The 22078-nt window shown below is 44.9% G+C and overlaps 2 protein-coding genes across 3 annotated transcripts; both read right to left on the minus strand.

Moving 5' to 3' along the window:
- Nucleotides 1–1314: 1314 nt before the first annotated feature.
- On the minus strand, nucleotides 1315–14483 carry atp1b2a (ATPase Na+/K+ transporting subunit beta 2a). The gene is made up of 8 exons (XM_030410452.1): nucleotides 14121–14483; nucleotides 6310–6438; nucleotides 5817–5921; nucleotides 5555–5634; nucleotides 5345–5470; nucleotides 5011–5070; nucleotides 3620–3715; nucleotides 1315–3377 (listed from the first exon to the last, which is right to left on the minus strand). The coding sequence occupies exons 1-8, from the start codon at nucleotides 14224–14226 to the stop codon at nucleotides 3213–3215; spliced, it is 867 nt and encodes a 288-aa protein (XP_030266312.1). The 5' UTR covers nucleotides 14227–14483; the 3' UTR covers nucleotides 1315–3212.
- A 1455-nt stretch (nucleotides 14484–15938) lies between these two features.
- On the minus strand, nucleotides 15939–21759 carry LOC115577569 (uncharacterized). Of its 2 annotated transcripts, none has more exons than XM_030410451.1 (6): nucleotides 21277–21759; nucleotides 20671–21174; nucleotides 20193–20592; nucleotides 19181–19273; nucleotides 17498–17569; nucleotides 15939–17407 (listed from the first exon to the last, which is right to left on the minus strand). In XM_030410451.1, the coding sequence occupies exons 1-6, from the start codon at nucleotides 21724–21726 to the stop codon at nucleotides 16536–16538; spliced, it is 2391 nt and encodes a 796-aa protein (XP_030266311.1). In that variant the 5' UTR covers nucleotides 21727–21759; the 3' UTR covers nucleotides 15939–16535. The 2 variants fall into 2 exon arrangements, with proteins under 2 accessions (XP_030266311.1, XP_030266310.1); XM_030410450.1 differs by having other exon boundaries at nucleotides 19181–19276.
- Nucleotides 21760–22078: the final 319 nt, after the last annotated feature.

A 22078-nucleotide genomic window follows, 5' to 3' on the forward strand; every position in this document is an offset into this window, starting at 1 on the left:
TCCACATCGAGAGGAGCCAGCTGAGGTGGCTCGCCTGGACGCCTTCCTCAGGCGTCCAGGCTAACCCTAACCCTAACCCTAACCCTGGAGGAGCTGGAGGAAATGTGTAGGGAGAGGGAAATCTGGGTGTCCCTGCTCAGACAGCTGCCCCTGCGACCCGACCCCGGATAAGCGGAAGAAGATGGATGGATGGATGGATGGATGGATGGTAGGAAGATATCACAGAACAATTTCTGCTTTATTTAGGAGTGAAATTAGATAAATTAAACTTATTTTAGAAAACCCCTTACTATTTTCCCATTTACACGCTGTTCCACATAAATAGCTAACATGCTAATGCCATATTTCAAATGGTGGACTGCTGTCCTCAGCAAGCCACCCCTTGCTGATCTGTCCTCAATTTCTCCATGCACACATGAGGAAGCTGACACTCTGCTCTTCCAGTGTTTCATGCTTTAACTGGCTGGCCAACAAAGGCTGCCCTAAAGGAACATGTTGAGAGGGCAGTCTATCAAGGAGGTCATGTATGGGGTCAGATGCTGGTGTCAACACCAGAGCTTTCTTCTCCTTGTAAATGGGGCTGGTCAAAGGCATCTGAGGGTCATTATGAACTATCTTAGACATGCCTGCCTGATGCAGGCCAGTCCAGCTATGACCTTATCTCCTGCAAATGTAAGAAGGGAGGAGTGGATAGTCTTCCACGATTGACCCCATGTTTGGACAGTTACTGTTGTCAGTTCAGCCCATCTTGCATTGTGAGCTTCCAAATAGGCTAAATACTAAAGTTGCCACCTGAATTCCTAATCATAAAAATGTGTGATTTGATCACAGTATCATTCATATCACAGGAATCCATGCAACTTTGAAGCAGTAACGATTTTCAACCAGTCATGGTGGCCATTTTGAAAAATAACAGCCATCTTGAAATGTATTTGTATCATTCATGTACAAACTCCAAAGAGGTAAATAAGTGTAGCTAACTATATGATAAACAAATTATAATCAAAACACAAAAGAAAATTCACATGGAAATGGTAGTCAATGGTAGGAAATGGCTGCCACGGCCGCCATTTTGATAATTTACGATGGCCCGATATCAAATTTTTTTTTGACTGTCTTTAGCTATAAGTGTACCAAATTTCAAGCTTTTATCACAAAGTGCAAGGTTCTTTGGAATTATGCTGTTAAGCCGCTCCACTATTAGCAGTTCCAGGAAGTACAATTACAGATGTTAGTTTGTAGTATTAAAACACAAAACATTACAGTTTGTAGTATTTAAAGTATTGCAGTTTTTCCATTCACCACAGAGACAAGTTGTTTTTTGTAGTTTTAATAACTTTTTTCTTTGTTTTTAATCGTCTGTTCAACACAAGGACAATTTCAGGCAGGAGAAATCAACCAATCACAAACAGGTATCATATGACATCATACAGGGGGAGCATCTCATTGGCTGGTCACTCTTTAAAGGAAGACAATTGATGGAGAGCAGTAGCGGAGGGGAGGGGCCTTTCCATGTGGCACGAGAATGTGATTGACAGGTGAGGACAGAGTGTGTGTGTGTGTGTGTGTGTCTGTGTGTCGTGACCTGGTTGTCATGGCCACATGATGAAGATAATAAACAAAATGAAACATGTCAACAAATCAACAGTGAACAAAAACAACATCTAATACTTACGACCTCCTAACTTGTTACTAAATGAACAAACTCATCTTGTCATTCACTAATAAGTCAAACCTCTAATTAACTAACGAGTTGTTCTGCTGCAGCAACAAAGACAAACACAGACCAAACATATGACATCCAACAGCACATCTGTTGCCATGGTTACTAAAGCTATCATCTGTTCGGCTGTGGATCCAGATCCTTTCATAGCAACGAACAGAGAGACTGAGGTTTAACATGGCCAAGGAGACAGACTGGTTCCTGAAATGGTTCCTGGCTTAAATTCTGAACTGGATTGTGAACTGGTTTATCAAGTGTTACCGGTTGCTGAACCATTTATGATATGGCATCTGAACTGGTTTCTGAACCGGTTTTAGATCTGATATCTGAACTGGTTTCTGAAGCAGTTTTAGATCTGATATCTGAACTGTTTTCAGAACCAGCCTAAGATATGACATCTGAACTGGTTTCTGAAGTGGTCTGTGGCCCAGTAACTGAAGTAGACCTGGCGGTGAGGCTGTCTTTGATATCCTGTTCTGAACTGGTTCCTGTTCTGTTTACGTATGTGTTTCTAGCGGACTCACTGAGGAACTGATTTATTGTAATGTGTTTTGTTTCCCAAATTGTTTCTGATTTGGTTGTGTATGTTTTATGAACTTGATTTCAGTCTTTTGTGCTCGACAGGTTTGGTCACCACGTTATAGATTTGTTTGTACTGTGGTGTGGGATCGAGTTTCTGAACAGTTCTGTGGTATCTCTGTCACTAATAAATTGTCTTTCTGAGCTCACAAATTATACTGTAACTGAACTGGTTTCTGTTGTGGAGTTTCATTTAGTTTCTGAACTAAGTGGTAATCCCAGATTATGCCAGGTTGTCCAGGTTCTCCAGGAACCTCTACAACAGCCAATCAAAGCCAGTCAAAGCCAATGTTACCTGATGTTACGTTTACAGAAACCAGCCAGAAGGTAAACTCTCTGCTGGATCTGCCATGATATTAATGTCACACAAACACAAGGAGGAATCATCAATAAGCCAAATAAATACATAAATAAACGAGTATTACATAAATAAACACATGAATAAACACACTGTTGATCAGTAAACACATCAGCTGTGCCGTCAATAATTTGCTCTTCATGCAGATTGATATGATGATGGAGGTGAAGATCCTCCTTTCATCTGTCGTTCTTCAGTGACATCAGAACATGTGTGCATGCTGATTGGTCCGTTTCAGGGTCAGTGTATTTGAGTTAAAGCTGCACTGAGGATCACATCAGAGAAATACAGAACAAGATATGTATTTATACGACTACTGGGACAATCATACTGTAACTCAAAGAGAAAAAGATTTCAAAATAACTCTGGCGGTATGTGAACGCATCATGATGCAGGAAAAGAAACCATTCTACATAGGCATGGAAACACAGGTGATGTGTCTGAGGCATTACAAGGAGAGGACAGATTGAATCATGTCATTTAAACATCTGGGTTAGCGCATCTTAACATGTGTGTTGGAAAGTGTGTGTGTGTGTGTGTGTGTGTGTGTGTCTATTTGTCGTTGATTCGTAGTTTGAAGGAAACCCGTCCAGCGAACTTGTCTCTTTCGTTGCCATCAGCCAGAGTGTTGGAGTTGATTTTACACTCCACGTAGATGTCTGTGTTCACAGAGGCGTTCAGGAACTTCACGGCCACCAGCGGCTGGGTGTAGTTCACCTGAGACATTAAACACATCACACATTGAGTTACACAACATCACTGAAGAACCAGTATGAGACAACACAGTAATATGGAAATACTGGATCCTCTAACAGCTACAAATGTTTATTCATGCCATGATCTACTAATTGGTCTAAGATATGGCTCTACCAAAGGGTAAGAGTGACATACTGAGAGATCTACTGACATGAATCTGTGATTGTGTGTATTCAGAGTGTGTAGTGTACCGAGTTTGTTACCTGAGCCTTCTTGCCGTAGTATGGATAGTACATGAGGTTGAAGGTTCCATTAGGAGGATAATATGCCAGACGTCCAATCTTATCGCTGTCCTCCCTCTGCACACACGCACACACAAACACACACGCACACACATGCACACACACACACACACACACACACACACACACAAAGATTAGTCAGATCAGTAAACCAAACTACTGCGTTTCATTACTGAGTTCTACTGTGTACTGTACCGAGTTCTACTGTGTTTCTTTACTGAGCTCTACTGTGCTTCTTTACTGAGATCTACTGCTTCTTTACTGAGATCTACTGTGTTTCTTTACTGAGCTCTACTGTGTTCATTTACTGAGCTCTACTGTGTTCCTTTACTGAGCTCTACTTTGCTTCTTTACTGAGATCTACTGCTTCTTTACTGAGATCTACTGTGTTTATTTACTGAGCTCTACTGTGTTCCTTTACTGAGCTCTACTGTGTTCCTTTACTGAGCTCTACTGTTTCTTTACTGAGCTCTACTGTGTTTCTTAACAGAGCTCTACGGCGAAACAGAGTCCTTTACTGAGCTCTACTGTGTTTCTTTACTGAGCTCTACTGTGTTCATTTACTGAGCTCTACTGTGTTCCTTTACTGAGCTCTACTTTGCTTCTTTACTGAGATCTACTGCTTCTTTACTGAGATCTACTGTGTTTATTTACTGAGCTCTACTGTGTTCCTTTACTGAGCTCTACTGTGTTCCTTTACTGAGCTCTACTGTTTCTTTACTGAGCTCTACTGTGTTTCTTAACAGAGCTCTACGGCGAAACAGAGTCCTTTACTGAGCTCTACTGTGTTCCTTTACTGAGCTCTACTGTGTTCCTTTACTGAGCTCTACTGTGTTCCTTTACTGAGCTCTACTGTGCTTCTTTACTGAGATCTACTGCTTCTTTACTGAGATCTACTGTGTTTCTTTACTGAGCTCTACTGTGTTCCTTTACTGAGCTCTACTGCGAAACACAGTCCTTTACTGAGCTCTACTGTTTCTTTACTGAGCTCTACTGTGTTCCTTTACTGAGCTCCACTGTGTTCCTTTACTGAACTCTACTGTGTTTCTTTACTAATCTCTACTGTTAGATTCACTGCTGTGGATTGATTCATGATCAGCAGATAATCAATTTGATTATTGGGGCAACACAATAAGGTCGGGACTTCAGAGCTTCTATGTTTCTACTTTTCTTACCCACACGTCTTTGTCCACTTTGTACCTCTGAAGATGGAGGGACGGAGAGATGGGGACAACACATAAGCTGAAGACAGATGGTGTAACAGATAGTGAGATAGACAGGTGTGCAGACAGACAGTCAGTCAGACAGACAGACAGGTGTGCAGACAGACAGTCAGACAGACAGATTCAGACCTTGGCTCCACAGGTGACATAAGGAGATTGACCATCCTTCCCTGGCAACATACCAATCACCTGTAGAGACAGACAGGTGGACAGTCAGATCAGGAGTGTTAATTCAACTGGTGAAGAGTACAGGAGTACAATGGTTCTTAGCCTAATGTGTGTCTGTGTGGCTCCAACACACCATACTCCATTCATAAAAGACGTATTTTAAGAGAAATGTCTGTTAAATGTTGTTTAATCTGTGCGTGTGTCTCAGTGCCAATACTCATTACAGACGCAATTAGCTCCTGTTCGTCTGCAGGTTTAAACCTGTGTTTGGGTCAGAGGTCAGAGGTCAATGTACCCGGTTCAGTTTGATGAGGATGCAGGGTTCACCTCTGCTGTAACCATAGAAACGATCGGAAACCCCAGAGCATTCCTCCAACATCGTCCGGTTGAACTGACAGGAGCGCTTAGGGTTGTTCCTGACCTGCAGAGAGACAGACAGGCAGGTGGAGGGTAAGACAGGCAGGTGAAGACACTGACAGGCTGAGAGACAGACAGGCAGGCTTACCTCTCCACTGTCCTCCTGAATGAAGTATTGATCTGGAGGGCAGTTATCATTGGTCTGAACCTGATAGCTGTCATTGTACGCTGCAGACAGACAGACAGGCAGGTAGAGAGTTAGTCAGGTAGACAGACTAAAATGGTCATGTAGAACTGAATCACCAAACCTTGAAGTCATTTCATTTGATGTAATGAAATAATCATAATTTTATAAAAGAACCTATGACATCACATAATTAAATATTGTAATTAATTAACCAGCGTCTCACGAGAGAGGAAGTTGTTGAGGTTCTGGACGAAGCCGTCCCAGCTCTCAGTGTTTGACACAGAGAAACTGATCTCCAGCTGATCGCCCTTCGGACGAATCATCATTCCTGAAACATGAAGACAACTGCTCATTAACCAATCACATGCTGAGCCTTGTTGGGTGGAGCTGGGGTGTTTTGGGTGGATTTAGGGTGTGGTGGGTGTGTCTTGAGTGGAGTTGGGGTGTTTTGGGTAGAGCTGGGGTGTGTTGAATCAAGTTAGCCTATGTTGGATTGAGTTGAGGTGTGTTGGGTGGAGCTGGGGTGTGTTTGGTGGAGTTGGGTGTGTTGGGTGGAGTTTGGGTGTGTTTGGTGGAGTTGGGTGTGTTGGGTGGAGTTTGGGTGTGTTGGGTGGAGTTTGGGTGTGTTGGGTGGAGTTGGGTGTGTTGGGTGGAGTTTGGGTGTGTTGGGTGGAGCTGGGGTGTGTTTTTCTGCTCAGGTGTGTGTGTTTTGGTACCTGGAGTGGTCAGGCGGTCCTGCCAGGTGGGTTTGTAGTCATCAAGTGTCAGCAGCATGATGTACATGGTAAGAACAAACATGCCCGCCAGGAACAGGTAGAAGACCAGGTAGAAGAGCAGGATCAGACCTGATGGGGGAGACAGGGAGTCTTTTTTATACAGTGCAGTACCTTGCGTCCTCTCCTCTCCTTTATTCTCCTCTCCTCTCCTCTCCTCTCCTCTCCTCTTCTCTCCTACCCTACCCTGTCCTCCCACACTCCTCCCTCTCCTCCCCTCCCACTCCTCTCCTCCCCCACTCCTTCCTCTCCTCTAAATGTCATCTTTATAATCCTCTTGTGTTTAGCCCCGCCCCCTGCTGATGACCTACATTCAGTCTGAATGGAGGGGGAGGGTGTAATCTCTCAGTGTATCAGCTCTCTGTCTCATCTTCTCATTGGTTATTTTTAACTAACATTGACAGCAGTCAATTTAAAAAGATTGATCAGTTTTACAAATCATAAATATATTTTTTTACCTGGCAACACAGAACCCTGGACTCTGATTGGCTATCAGCTATTACAGTTTAACCTCGCTTAAAGATTGACCTATAAATAACAATAGCAATATCACTGATGCTTCATGCTACATACTGCCTCAAGGAGTCCTAGAGCTTCATCAAGGGAACTGAGCCCCTCAAGGACCCCTGAAATCTCCTCAAGCACCATTTGAACATGTTCAAGGTCCACTGACAGTCCATCAGTTTCCTCTAGAACATCTTGAGACACTTTCAGTGCTCTACAGAATCCCAAGAACCACTGTCACCTCTTTCATGACCTCTGAAGGTCCTTAAGGTCCCCTTGAGCAAACTAAAAGACTTCAGGACCACTTGAACCTCCTCAGAGCATTACCAGATTCCAGCCTCTGACATGGAGTCTGTTTGTAAGTTGAACCTGTTAAAGGTTTCGTCCTGTAGCGTTAATGTCATCAAACGTGTCCTCTGCTGCAGATTAAACTGTTTGTCTAACAGGATCACACTGGTGCTGGGATCCACTTTCTGATCCTCGTCCTGCCTGAATGCTGTGCTGTCAGCCAGGGTGTAGCTTTGGTTTAACAGCTGGAGGACAGGTGGGTTGGTACCTAAACAAACATGCACTGCACATCTACTGTAGTCACTGCACATCTTCTATAGAGTCACTGCACAACTACTATAGACAGTGCACATCTTCTATAGAGTCACTGCACATCTTCTACTGTAGAGTCACTGCACATCTACTACTGTAGAGTCACTGCACATCTACTACTGTAGAGTCACTGCACATCTTCTACTGTAGAGTCACTGCACATCTACTACTGTAGAGTCACTGCACATCTGCTACTGTAGAGTCACTGCACATCTACTATTGTAGAGTCACTGCACATCTACTATAGAGTCACTGCACATCTACTACTGTAGAGTCACTGCACATCTGCTATTGTAGAGTCACTGCACATCTACTATAGAGTCACTGCACATCTTCTACTGTAGAGTCACTGCACATCTACTACTGTAGAGTCACCGCACATCTGCTACTGTAGAGTCACTGCACATCTACTATTGTAGAGTCACTGCACAATCTACTACTAGTGAGTCACTGCACATCTACTATTGTAGAGTCACTGCACATCTACTACTGTAGAGTCACTGCACATCTTCTACTGTAAAGTCACTGCACATCTACTACTGTAGAGTCACTGCACATCTACTATAGAGTCACTGCACATCTTCTACTGTCGAGTCACTGCACATCTACTACTGTAGAGTCACTGCACATCTACTACTGTAGAGTCACTGCACATCTGCTACTGTAGAGTCACTGCACATCTACTATAGAGTCACTGCACATCTACTATAGAGTCACTGCACATCTACTACGGTAGAGTCACTGCACATCTACTATTGTAGAGTCACTGCACATCTACTACTGTAGAGTCACTGCACATCTACTATAGAGTCACTGCACATCTTCTACTGTCGAGTCACTGCACATCTACTACTGTAGAGTCATTGCACATCTTCTACTGTAGAGTCACTGCACACCGTTACTGTCGAGTCACTACACATCTTCTTCTGTGGTTCTGGATGATATAGAGCTCAGACATAATTGAATTCTTCTTAAAGTCACTTTGGACTAATTGTCTGTGAGATGAATATGACGTGCAGGAAGTCTGTGGTCTTTACTGATATACATTGTCTCTCTTTAAAAGCAAGGAATCTCTGTCTGTCTGTCTGTCTGTCTGTGTGTGTCTGTTTCTCAAATATCTCTGTGGATCAGGATCAGACTGACCTGAGAGTTTCCACATGGCTTCTGCGTGGTTCAAGGGTGTGCAACGTCGCATTTGTTTGGACTGCAATGATACCGTTTATAATTTTTTTCATAAATGCTTTACCAATTCCGCTAGCATTGCTAACCGTAGCCACCACAGTCACGTGCGCACCAGAGCCAATCACTGTAGAGCCCACCGCCACCCCCCACTGTAAGAAACAAGCGGATTTATACCTGCAGCAGCGCGAGCTGGACCGGGATTTTGCCGGCGGTTCAGTCCCGTTCTGTTCTGTTCATCTAAACTGACTGCTGTGGATTAGACTAAACGAGTCCAGACCGAGTCTGTTCGGGTCTGAGGAGATCCTGAGACGCGCAGACAACAAAGTGGAATCGGAATCTGTGGATGTTCGTGTGTAGCTAGCTGCTAGCCGCTAGCCCACCCACACGGTCCACCTCCCAAGTCAACGGACCGGAAGTACCGGCAGGTCCAAAACCGGACTTAGGGTAAATAATGTTCGCCATTCTTTTTCGTGAACATTGCCGTCACGTTTGCTTTGTGTCTGGTGCAGGAAGAAACAGTAAAAACGGGCTTTTGTCACGAAAGTGTCCAAGCAGCAAGTTTGGTTGTTGAGGAACAGGAAGTTGTGGGAGGGACAGAGGCAGGTGAATGACAGGCAACGACGGTCGGTGTAGAGACAGCAATAGAGACAGCGATATTGAGAGTTGAGAGCTTTGTGACATTTAGCGTATAGTTAGTGTGTTATGTAGTGTTTGGTGTAGTGTGTTGAGTGTGTAGTGGAGTCGTTTTTTTGTTTAATGAGTCAAAACAATAAGGAGACTGCCGAATGTGGAGCAGGCAGTGCAGCTCTTCATTCAGCTGGAAGGAGCTCAGGCAGATCTGAGCATTGCCTGCATTTAAATGTAAATAGTTACATATAACTTTGTAAATGTTTTAAATGTATGCACAAATTTAGCAAACAACAATTTATATTTGCATTATAAGTAATAAAAAATGGTTTGTTAAACATATTTGTGGTTTTCACAGTAAAAAAAATCTTTTACTACTCGGATTTTATGGTTTTTTTGTGATTTTAGGTCCATTGTGTTGATACAGTATGTCAAAATAAAAAAGTAACTGTACAGTCACACGTGAGGTTGTGCTGAAAATAATGACAACAAGTAAATAGTTTTTAAGATGAAATATAATGGCAAAATCAAAAATAGTCAAAAACGGCCAATTATACCCTGGAATATCGGTTTTCACAACAAACCTAAAGATCCCTGATGTCCCACCTTCAAACACAGCCTCATTTGGCCATCCATGAAAAAGCTACTTAAACTCCCACTTTTCTATAGGAATACACTTTTCTTATGGGCACTGCACTAGTATGTCTGAATGTAAAATGTTCAGATGACATCTCAGTCACTTGTCGTGTGCCATGCTAGAAAACAGATCCATCTGATTTATTAAATGTTGTACTGTTCCTTTTAAGATGATGTCAGTGAGAGTCCTCAGAAGTACATCTATACCAACATGTGTGTGTTTATGTGTGGATAGATTACAGTCCAGTCAACCTCCTCTGTCTGCTTAATCCAGATTAACACACACACACACGCTACTCTTCTTTGGTTGTCCATTGAAATGTGATGACGGCACCTGATCCTTCAACAGTGAGACCTCTGATGGCTCAAAGACCTGGACTGACTGTTGCAGGTGGAGCTTGTATGTGTGGTGGAGGTGGAGGTGGAGGCAGACATGGCTGTACTTCTCCAGCTTCTCTGTAGTTGTCCTCTCCATTTCCATCATTTGAACCTCCTCCTCTCACTGCAGCTTCCTCCAGGTCCTTAGGTCTGACCCTCATCACAGCGTTCTTCATCTGATCCTCAAAGCGCTTCTTCAGCCTCCAGCTGAGCGGCGGCCATGATGCCGCTGGTCATATAGCATGTGGATGACAGGGGCCATCCTTATGCTTTGGTAAAGCTCATCCGCTGGCCTCAACCCGGTTCATACAGGGAGGGTTCAGAGTCATGTCCTCGTGTCATCACGTGACCAGTTGTCCCATCATGGAACTGGGAGACCTGAACAGATTTACTGGGATGTAGAGCTCTCCAGAAACAGGTCCTGATGTTACTCTGCCTTTCCTCAACTTATTGTGTGTGTGCATCAGTGTGTAAGAGTGTGTTTGTGTCCTTCAGTCTCCATGAAGGCCAAACCTCCTTTGTTCTGCTGCATGGTGGGAAATATGACTTCATCAGAGTGTACTTATGTAAAGCCTGAGCAGGCCTCAGACCACAAAGTTAGTTTTATAATAGTGTAATGATACTGAGACTGTAGGGCCCTATGATTTCCGCGATCAGGGAATCGCGAACGGAATTGCAGACGGAGTCTTGGAATTGGCCAATTAAAATGGAAAGTACTTTTAACGCCAAATATCGCGGAATTTGACATAATTTCACTGAAATGCTGTTTTTGTATAGAAGAGGATCGTATGTCTGAGGAAAACGGCACAGAACTCAGGGACAGGGGGAGGGTTGCTGTTTTCACTGCTAGCTGGTTAGTATGCTAGGTTGACATAACGTTACGAGTATAATTTCTCTCATTTCTAATTTTTTAAATATTTACAACTTAAATTTTCAGAACAATTTTGGTATGCAAACATTTACTGGATCTGCCTGAAAGCTGACCATGTTTATTCAATCAAACCCATAAAAACACAAAATATAGACATGATGAAGTCAAAATGTTTTTGATGCACTTTAATGTACTGTACAGTATTGAGAAAATGAGTTTGTCACCTCAAATAAAAACGGATTTTTATAGGGCCTAAGACTGTCTGCACATGTGTGGGTCAGAAGTGTGTTACTGAGGCTGTCTTAAACAGAATAGACTCCAGTTCAATGGTCTGCATTTTATAGCACTTTTCCAGTCTAATGACAGCTGTACAACACACGCCACATTCACCCATTCATACACTGCGCCAACTGCTCATCAGGAGCAATTTGGGGTTCAGTATCTTGCTCAAGGACACTTCGACATGCAACTAGGGGGAGCCGGGATTCGAACTGATGACCTTCCAATCACTAGACGACCCGCTCTACCCACTGAGCCACAGCCGCCACTATTACCACTTCATCTCTAGTTTATCACAACTTCATCTCCAGTTTATCTCCACTTCATTTCCAGTTTATTAGCAGAATAACTCCAGTTTATCTCCACTTCATTTCCAGTTTATTAGCAGAATAACTCCAGTTTATCTCCAGTTCATTTCCAGTTTATTAGCAGAATAACTCCAGTTTATCTCCAGTTCATTTCCAGTTTATAAGCAGAATAACTCCAGTTTATCACCACTTCATCTCCAGTTTATCACCACTTCATCTCCAGTTTATCACCACTTCATCTCCAGTTTATCACCACTTCATCTCCAGTTTATCTCCAGTTCATTTCCAGTTTATTAGCAGAATAACTCCAGTTTATCTCCAGTTCATTTCCAGTTTATAAGCAGAATAACTCCAGTTTATCACCACTTCATCTCCAGTTAATCACCACTTCATCTCCAGTTTATCACCACTTCATCTCCAGTTTATCACCACTTCATCTCCAGTTTATCTCCACTTCATTTCCAGTTTATTAGCAGAATAACTCCAGTTTATCTCCAGTTCATTTCCAGTTTATAAGCAGAATAACTCCAGTTTATCACCACTTCATCTCCAGTTTATCTCCAGTTCATTTCCAGTTTATTAGCAGAATAACTCCAGTTTATCTCCAGTTCATTTCCAGTTTATTAGCAGAATAACTAAGAATGACTAGTTCATCTCAGAGAGAAAGAGAGAGAGAGATAGACAGAGAGAGAGTGTCTGCTGTCTGGGCAGCAGCTGTCTGGGTAAATTATTCTGTAGTATTCTCGGTAAAAGAATACTAGATTTCCTTGAGGAACACTCAATCCTGAGTAAAAGTCAAATTGGCTTCCTCCCAAAACACTGCACCTGCGACCATGTATATACCCTTCACACTTTAATTAACAAACGTACACCAAACAAAAAATGGTAAAATATTCATTGACTTTTCATTGTTTCATTGACTTGTTGATGTTGTTGTTTGATGACCTTGTTCTTCTGTCTCCTACTGAACAAGGACCACAGTAACAGCTGGACATAGTAGAACAGTTCTGTCAAAACTGGACCCTGGCATTAAATATGAAGAAAACTAATGTCATGATCTTTCAAAAACGCCCCAGATGTCAGGAGAACAAACACCAGTTTACCATAAATAAGCATGTCATGGAACATAGCACGAGTTATAACTACCTTGGTATAACCATCACAGCATCAGGGAGTTTCAACATGGCAGTGATGCACTAAAAGAAAAAGCTCAAAGAGCCTTACATGCAATTAAGACAACATTTTATAATTTACAAATTCCAGTCAAAATCTGTCTTAAAATATGTGATAATGTCATCCAGCCCATTGCGCTGTATGGTAGTGAAGTCTGGGATCCACTCAGTCATCAGAACTTTACCTGCTGGAACAAACATCCAACAGAATCCTTACATGCAGAATTCTGCAGATACGTCTTACACGTACACAGAAACACACCAACAAATGCATGTAGAGCAGAATTAGGCAGATACCCACTGATAACCAACATTCAAAAGAGAACACTCGACTTTTTGAACCACCTGAAATCCAGCTGAGACACGCAGAGCTGAGCCCAGAACAGAGTCCACTGTGTCAGCTGGTACTGAGGCTAACTGCCCCCTCTCAGACAGTCTGACCAGCCTCACAACAACACTGCTCTCCAAACACCAATCACAGTCAAGCTAGTTATAACACAATGTAAAGAAACCTATCTGGAACATTGGAAAGAAGAAACTAAAAGACAGTAGATTAGAATGTTATCTGACCCTAAACAGAGATTATGAACTAGCAGAATACCTCTCTACAGTCAGAGATAGTAAGCAGAGACAGAACCTGACCCGGTCCAGGCTCAGACAGAACCTGACCCGGTCCAGGCTCAGTGACTACAAACTGATAATCCAAACAGGAAGACACAAAAAATCATGGCAACCAAAAGAAAACAGAACATGTGCTCACTGTTGGACAGGTGAGGGCAGACAGAGATGAATGACCAGTCAAAACTAAATATACTCCTGGGAGAAGGAGACAGGGCACATCTGCTGCCCAACATATATATCAACATGCTGCAACCTGAGGGACACACACACACACACACACACACACACACACACACACACACACACACTGTATATGCTGTACATATTAATGTAAATCAATCTTGATGTTGTGTTAGTGTTTCTGCTATTGTTTAAGTAATTGTTAATGTCCAAATGTTTGGACAAAATGCTTTGGCAATATTGTTGTTTTCAAATGTTCATGCCAATAAAGCCCCTTTGAATTGAATTGAGAGAGAGAGAGCGAGAGAGAGAGACATTAACAGACTGTAAGAGAGAGAGAGCGAGAGAGAGAGAGAGAGACCCTGACGGGCAGAAAGCGGGTTCGACGGGACTCACCCCAGCTCGTGGCGGTTCGGCCCATGAGCTCGTGAGTTCGGGGGTTCCAGAAGAATTCCCGCCACTCGCTCGAGCCTTTGCGGTCCTCCTCCTTGGTGCCGGACATGATGATGATGATGAAGAGGATGAAGATGGAGGTCGCTCTGTGGGCTCAGACTGCGCGCGATGTTCCCGTTCTGACTGCACGAGCCTCCCGCCGCCGCTGCTGCTGTAATGACCCGTTTAACCGATCAAACCAGTGTATCGATCCTGCTGATCGGGGAGACGAGACAGAGAGACAGACAGAGAGAGAGAGACAGGTCAGTGTCACTGCGGTACAACCTCCTCCTCCCCCAGCACCGTCTGACGTCACACAAGCTCCCCTCACACCACCAATAACAGAGCAGTTTTATCAGGACAGGCCCCGCCCCCTGCAGACTGTGCGTGACGTGATGACAGCAGTTATTTTAAATGACCAGAGCTGATGACGTCACTCACGTGTAGTGGACTCAACATCATCATATTTATTGAAGCCTTATTAATTATTCATGATGTCACAGCGAGCCAGTCAGCGGGCCAGGTTCTCCTGATGGACCTGGAGGAGGTGATGAGGGGCTGCTGACAGCAGCAGGTAGTGGACAGGTGTATCCCATAATGCACCTGCGCAGGTGTGTGAGGCTGAATGTTCAGACAGAAACACTCACCTGTCTGCACCATCACACCGGTGAACAGGTGATGATGACAGCAGGAACACTGAGACAGGACTCACACTGATTATTAGTTATTGATCTGAGGACAGATTGCACGCTTCATTTCTCCAGTTAGTCTCCACTCTGACATCTGACGCTTTATTGATCGTGTTGATTATAACTGTACGGAGGCCCTAAGAGACAAATTACACCTTCTTCTCCATCTGTGAACACGTGATTACAAAAAAAAAAAAACATTTTAAGAGAAATGAGGAATTCATAAAGATCATCCTAAAACTTTATTTTCCACCAGATCACTACTCAGAAACACAGGAGAGGAAACCGTTCAGTCAGAAGTGGATCACTGCAGCAGTAAACTGGACTCTGTGGAACTGATTTTACTAACTACAAAAGGATCCAGCCTGACTGGAGTCCTGGATCAGGGGTGGGTCTCTAGGACCCAGGTGAACCTGGTTAGAGTTGATGTATAATGTGAATGACACGGACTCCAGACTGTAGAACTGGTTTTATTCTCCTGAAGAGAGGTTCATGATTCTGGACTGACGTCAGGGAGAACGCTGCCACCTGCTGGTGATGAACATGAAGCACCAAACACTGAACAGACCAGAGGAGAGAGGACCAGAGGAGAGAGGACCAGAGGAGAGAGGACCAGAGGAGAGAGGACCAGAGGAGAGAGGACCAGAGGACCTCTGAGCAGAAGACTAGAGGACCAGAGGAGAGAGGACCAGAGGAAAGAGGACCAGAGGAGAGAGGACCAGAGGACCTCTGAGCAGAAGACTAGAGGACCAGAGGAGAGAGGACCAGAGGAGAGAGGACCAGAGGACCTCTGAGCAGAAGACTAGAGGACCAGAGGAGAGAGGACCAGAGGACCTCTGAGCAGAAGACTAGAGGACCAGAGGAGAGAGGACCAGAGGACCTCTGAGCAGAAGACTAGAGGACCAGAGGAGAGAGGACCAGAGGAGAGAGGACCAGAGGACTGGACTACTGAATCAGGTTCAACAGATCCAGACTGACTGTTTTGTTCTCCAGGATCTGTTCACATAAAAAGATTAATTTGATGTCATGTGAGTACTCTTCACTAAATGGACCAATCAGCTGCTCAGAATATAAGTATGACAACACAGCCTCATGATGATGTCAGAGAGTTTATTTTATCATTTATGTCTGTGGTCCCGACTCAGACTGGAGCAAAACTCTGCTCCGACACCGTCCATCACTCCAGCTGCTCATGGCAACAAACCTGCCTCATTTGGTGACATCACTAACATGCAAGTCTGAGAATCTATGTGGCTCATAGAGACAATCGTCCAGACCGGCTCAGGTGTGCGGCATCAGTTACCATAGAGACCAATCCAGGTGAAAACAGAGACATCAGTAATCCATCTGCAGGACAACTGACAACAACAATACTGACAAGTGATTGGCTGGAGAACAGTACTATTAAAGGGTTCATCTGTAAATATATCAATTTTGACACAGATGGACCCTTGTCTCTGTCACCATGGAGACGGACAGCAAACAATCTGAACCTGATTTAAATCATGTCTCCAGCTACTTAAGTTGTTTAGCAGAATGCTACAACTCTGTTTTACGGTGAAGCTCCAGAACTGTTCTGTGGCCTATGACACTGCACCTGACTTTATATCATCAGGAGAAGAGGATGAACGGTTCCTTTAAGTAGCCGTTCTGCTTCATCAAACAATACAGTCATTAGTGGACGTGTCCATCAGAAGTGGACGTGTCCTGAATGTGCATTGGCTGGCAGTCCTCCTGGTGTTGGGTCCTGGAGCAGGTTCCTGTCCAGCTGCCTACTGACTGGGAAGTGCTGAGACAAAGACTCATCAGTCCAGTCTGTTCTGGACAGCAGCTGGTCAATGTGAGGCCCCAGGGTCCGGTGTGGAAGTGGGTATGGACTGATGGTGGGGTCCCGGTCCAACAGAGGGGCTTGATGTGGCACATCATGTCTGTAAAGTGTACCCGTCAATAAAGAAGGGTCCCGGTCCAGGGTGGTCTGCAGTCCCTGGGTCTGCTGGTCCATTTGGTACAGCTGCTTCTTTTGGACCTGAATGTGGTCCTGGTGGTCCAGTCTAGCATGGCACAGCTGCTTTTTGTGGATCTGAAGGTGGTCCAGCTGGGCCTGGTACTGCTGTTTTTTATTGTTCTGGATGTGGTCCTGGTCATGGGTGTCCATCTGGACTTGGTACTGGGGTTTCTTCTTATTCTGGTCATCTTGATCTATCTGACCAGGGTATTGATGTTTCTTCTGACTGTTGTCCTTGTCCTGTTGGTCCATCTGGGCCTGGTACTGGTGCTGCTGCTTCTTCTGGTTCTGGATTTGATCGTGTTCTTGGTTCTCCTGAAGGTCCATCTGTGCATGGAACTGCTGCTTTTTCTGGCTCTGGATCTGGTTGTGGATCTGGTTCTTGATGTCTTTCCAGTGTCTTCCTCTGAGGACAGGTTCCAGGTCCAGACAGCGCTGACAGACCTCCTTTCCTGGTACGGACTGGAACAGTACGTGGACTCCCAGCTGTCTCCAGACTGCCTCCTTCTCTGCAGACGACCATGGGCGACGTCGGACCTTCCTGGGAACCACAGGGACTGAAAGACAGACACAAACAGGACATTAAACATCAGACAGACCCCCTCCCTCAACAGGTTTCAGGTTTCACTTGAATCCAGGAGACCCACCTGTGATAGTCTGCTGTCTGGACTCTGGAGGAATCATGGAGGTCAATGGTTGGTTACTGGTCTGTGACGGAGCTACAGACAGGTAGACAGAAACACAGCCAGGTCAAACAGCATCATCTGCTCGCTCATGAACCCTGATAGATTTGTAGTTTAGGGGTTAGGAGTAAAGATGTGGGCCAGAAACATGGTCCACCCAGGATGTGATCACAGACACTTCAAGCTACATCAGATCAGTTTCGTGCATCGTCGGTTCTGGACTGTGTCCCCTTGAAAGTCAACAAAATCACGAGCTGCAGTCTGAGGCCTCCAATCTGAGTTCTTCTGTTTGGATTCACTTTACCTCGAAACATGTGGCTGAATATATGCAACTCCTCAGTTTGCAGCATATTTATTCAACTCTGTCACGTCTTCTTACCTCGTCTATTTCTTGTCTATTTCTTCTGTACACTAGTGTGTTTAGTACTGTAATCATAGAAACACTCTGATCAGATCTGTGTCCTCACCTTGAGGACTAGGGCTGGGCGATATGGCTGAAAAATGTATCACGATATAAGGGTTTCATATCAGTTGATATCGTAATTATTGAATTTTTTTTTACCCATTTCAAATAAGTATTTAAAAAATAACCCTTTAAATGGTGACTACAGGTGAGATTTTTGAAAAAAAAAAAAAGTTCAGGTTTTTTGAAGTGGGGTCATATAAAGTACATATCTATAGTCGATCTGTTTCCTACCGTAATCACCGATCAGCTCAGCCTCAGTTTGGAGGAGCAGAGAGCCGCTCCAGCCCAGACGCTCAGCTTTGTACTGCAGTGAACGGGTTATTTTCTATTGATACTGATCACGTGTCTATCGCGATAGATATCTTTATTGTTTTATCGCCCAGCCCTATTGAGGACTGACGTTAGTTATGTCCACCTGTGTGTAAGAGCGCACGCAGAGTTTGTTCTCTTGTGTACTTGCTAGAGGTGTGGAAGATTCTGATGGATGCAGAGATGGATCATAATCAAGCGTCTGCAGCTCATGTTGACTGTTGACTGTCCGGCATCAGCTGGACAATAAAGTTACATTGCTCCCATGCTTTGAATTATGGGCGGACATTAAGCTAACATTACTGATGTAGGCAGAGATCATCAGCAAACTGGACGAGATGAGGATCACGTTGGTCATTTTCTCCTGAAGCTAATGTCTGCGGCCATAAAGAATAACTGTTACAGCAGCTAATTAGCTGAGAACTGAGGAGCTGCTGTCAACATCTCAATCCAGCTCTGAGAGAGGTGCAGCAGAGTCAACAAGTTTTATCTTAAAGCTGCCATATGAAATATATTAGTTAACATCCATTTTTATTATCTATATTTAAAATCTGTATTAAAAAATGTGTTGCTAATTTTTGCACTATATCATATGTACATTCGTCGATTCTATTTTTCTTTCCTTTTTAATTATTATGTCTATTTTGCTATTTTGCTATCCTCAAGATCATGAGGATGACAAACATTGAGATGCATCGAGAATCACTGACAGCTGAATCTTAATCGAATCAAATCGTGATGCCAGTGAAGATTCACACGTATAATACTTGTGTGGACAATGTTTGTGTCCTAATGATTGAAAGTCAGATTCTTGTTTATGATGAGAGGTAACTGTTGGGACCTGGAGGTCTGAGGTCAGGATCAGGACTCACCCTCTGGTCTTGGATCAGACTGCTCTGGACTCCGCTCTTTACACTCATTCTCACTTCTTGATTGGATTGATTGTTTCTTCATCTTAGCTCCTCCTGCTGGGGAAAGGAGAACATAACCCGATTCAACAAAACAATCAGTGGTGAAGTTCAAGTGCAACAAGTCCTGAACCGGGCAGGGACCAGAGTCACAGAAGTGTTCTCTGGTCCCTAACCAGACAAGACTTACCCTGACCCAGATGTCAGCTCTTTCGGGGTCGACTCAGGCCCTGTCCACACCAGACCAGGTTAATTTGCAACCGAGGTTTTGTTAAATAAAATTCTGTGTCCACACGAGTGGTGTAATAAAAATAACCGAGAATAACTCCGTACACACGCAACCGTAAAATCTGCCACCAAGTGATGCAATATAAGTGTAATACATATGCCACAGCAATAGGTGGCGATGTAAAGTAAAACGGGAAGGCTGTTTAACCAATCAAAACAGTTTAAACCAGAAAGGGGAAGCGTGGCAAATACCAAAACACAAACAACAATGGCAACTCGAAAGGGTGCATCGTCTGTTTGCTAGCAAAAGGAGCAGTCTCCTTCGTTGCTCATCCGGGCACCGCCGTTGTTGAATCAGGTTGAGCAGCTGGACATGACAGCCGAACACAGCTGACAGCAAGCCAATAAACAACAACTTTGTCACGTCCATATTAGCCAAGGTATCAAGCGAAGCTGGTTAACAACCTCTAACCACCTTCTAACTGTTTTTACTCTGTGTTTACTCTGACGTAAGCAATGGAAATATTCGCGGTTGTCATATCCACATGCAACCGCTGAAACCCGAATCTGCCAAAAACCTCACCCTGGACTCCGGTTTCAAACGACCACGGTTTCACTTATCCAAAAGCACAGTTGCATGTGGACAGAACAGTAAAACCGGGAACATAACTTCACGGTTGCAAAATTAACCGGGCTGGTGTGGCAGCCCCTCAGGCGCCATCTGTGCCAGGGTCGACTCAGGCATTACCTGTGTCGGGGTCGGGGTTCAACAGCCCCAGGTTGTCCCACTCCCTTCCAAGCAAGTGGTAGAAGTCAGTGGTCTTGGCTGCAGCCTCCCAGTCTCCGTCCTGCAGACTCTCTCCAATGGCAATCTCACAAACAGTCTTAAGCGTCGTCTTAACCGCCAATGGAGGGCGGCTCCAACGGTATCCGGATGCCTTCCTGGCAGCGTCCAGCACCAGGTTGAGGCAGCCCGGAGCCAGAAGGTCATGCAGGGTTTGAACGCTCGAGTCCAGAGATTTAGCAGCCAGGAGGAACCTGCCGAGCTCCCGCAGCTTCTGACTGACATAGTCGTACCTCCTTTGGCTGCCGTCCTGATTCTCCATTAACTTGTTTCCAAATTTACATATCAGCCAATCAGATTTGACCTGGACAGAGCGAGGAAGAGGGGTGTTAACACAAAGACAGGTAGAGAGACAGACAGGTAGATAGACAGGTGTTCAGACCTGGTGCGAGACATGGTCCTGGTTCATCCGGTGCAGGACTTCACTGCAGCTCTCAGATGCTCCACTGGAAATCGGGAGGAGACGGGATGCTGCAGCTTGGACCCTGGTGCGCTTCCTGGGCCGATCTGTGCCAGGGTGAGAGGTCATGTTCTGATCCACTCCAGGATCACAGGTAACGAGCCGTTTGGTTCTGGTCTCAGAGGCCCCGGTCTGGTCTGTTTTGGTTGTGACTCCTGAGGGCTCAGACTGCGTGGCCTCTGTAGTCTTGGAGGTCCGGTTGTCACCTGTTGTGTCCTTCACAGGGTCAGTGGTCTTCTCTGCTGTGGAGGTTGAGTCTTTAGAGGGGTCAGAGGTCATCTTCTTACGACAGGATGCCTGATGTTTCCACAGGTCAGCACGAAGAAAGAACCCGAGGCAGAGCGGGCAGGGCAGGTAGTTCCTCGCATCAACTTCCTCTGAGGGCTGACGCCAGGGGACAATCTCACCATTACCCTGTCTGATCACCTGAGAGACAGACAGGTGGGCGGGTACACTGGAAGTCAGACTTCAGTGCTGTGCAGACAGACAGATGAACAGACAGACAGGTAAATAAACAGATAAACACACCTCAATGTTGTGCAGGTAGTTGCCCCTGCAGCGCAGGTGCTCCAGCAGCACGTGGCGTTGTTTGGAGCCCGTCGGCAGCACACTGGCGGCGGCCACTTCCTGTTGGTCAGCGTGTTTCCTCAGCAGGTGGCGAGCAATCTTCACCTGTGGTCGCCTACAAAACACACAGTAATGTTTCTTATCCCACCGCCGCTTCCCGTCACTCCACGTCCTCTTCACCGTCACGCCCTCCTTCTTGTCTTCCTGCCCTCGTCTCCTCTCCTTCTGACCACGCCTCTTCTCACCTGCACCCCGCCTCTTCTCAACAGGGCCCCGCCTCTTCCCTCTCTGAACTCGCCTACCAAAGGTGGCGGCAGCTCGGCGTCGGGGACGGCGTCCTGCAGGCTTCGTTAGCTCTTCATCAGGAGAGGAGATTTGGTCTGAGGCGTGGACCTCTGTCTTGTTCGCCATGCTGACCTCACTGTGGTCCTCTTTGGTAACAGTGGTCTCCACAGTAACAGAGCACCTGCTGATCAAACAGGTAAACTTCAACACAATGCAGGCAGGTGTGTTTAGAAACCAGTGTGAAGGATTTAATATAATAAAACATGATAATAAAGGCTAATGCTAAAACTTATCAAAGACTGCATACAGTGTGATGTCAGGCAGTGACATCACACGCTACATCACACAACTGTACAGAGAAGCGCCACCCCAGACTCCATACAAATATCTGGCAACTTAAAGTTTATCCATACTGGGAAGTAGCCTGACCTTGTAGAAAAGTTTCCAACAGGTTTAATAAAGATTAAGTTGTTACTTT

The sequence above is a fragment of the Sparus aurata genome, unplaced genomic scaffold (assembly GCF_900880675.1).
Source record: "Sparus aurata unplaced genomic scaffold, fSpaAur1.1, whole genome shotgun sequence".
In the NCBI taxonomy this organism is placed as follows: Eukaryota; Metazoa; Chordata; class Actinopteri; order Spariformes; family Sparidae; genus Sparus; species Sparus aurata.

Bases quoted from the DNA above. Each gene is read 5' to 3' on its own strand.
- atp1b2a (XM_030410452.1), bottom strand. From the start codon at position 14,226: ATGTCCGGCACCAAGGAGGAGGACCGCAAAGGCTCGAGCGAGTGGCGG. The intron at 5,471-5,554 runs GTAAGCCTGCCT...GTCTCTCTGCAG, and splicing joins TTCAGGAGGACAGTGGAGAG to GTCAGGAACAACCCTAAGCG. The intron at 3,378-3,619 runs GTAACAAACTCG...TTAATGTCTCAG, and splicing joins ACTACGGCAAGAAGGCTCAG to GTGAACTACACCCAGCCGCT.
- LOC115577569 (XM_030410450.1), bottom strand. From the start codon at position 21,726: ATGGCGAACAAGACAGAGGTCCACGCCTCAGACCAAATCTCCTCTCCT. The intron at 20,593-20,670 runs GTCTGAACACCT...CGCTCTGTCCAG, and splicing joins AGGACCATGTCTCGCACCAG to GTCAAATCTGATTGGCTGAT. The intron at 17,570-19,180 runs GTGAGTCCTGAT...ACCTGTCTGTAG, and splicing joins GTCTGATCCAAGACCAGAGG to CTCCGTCACAGACCAGTAAC.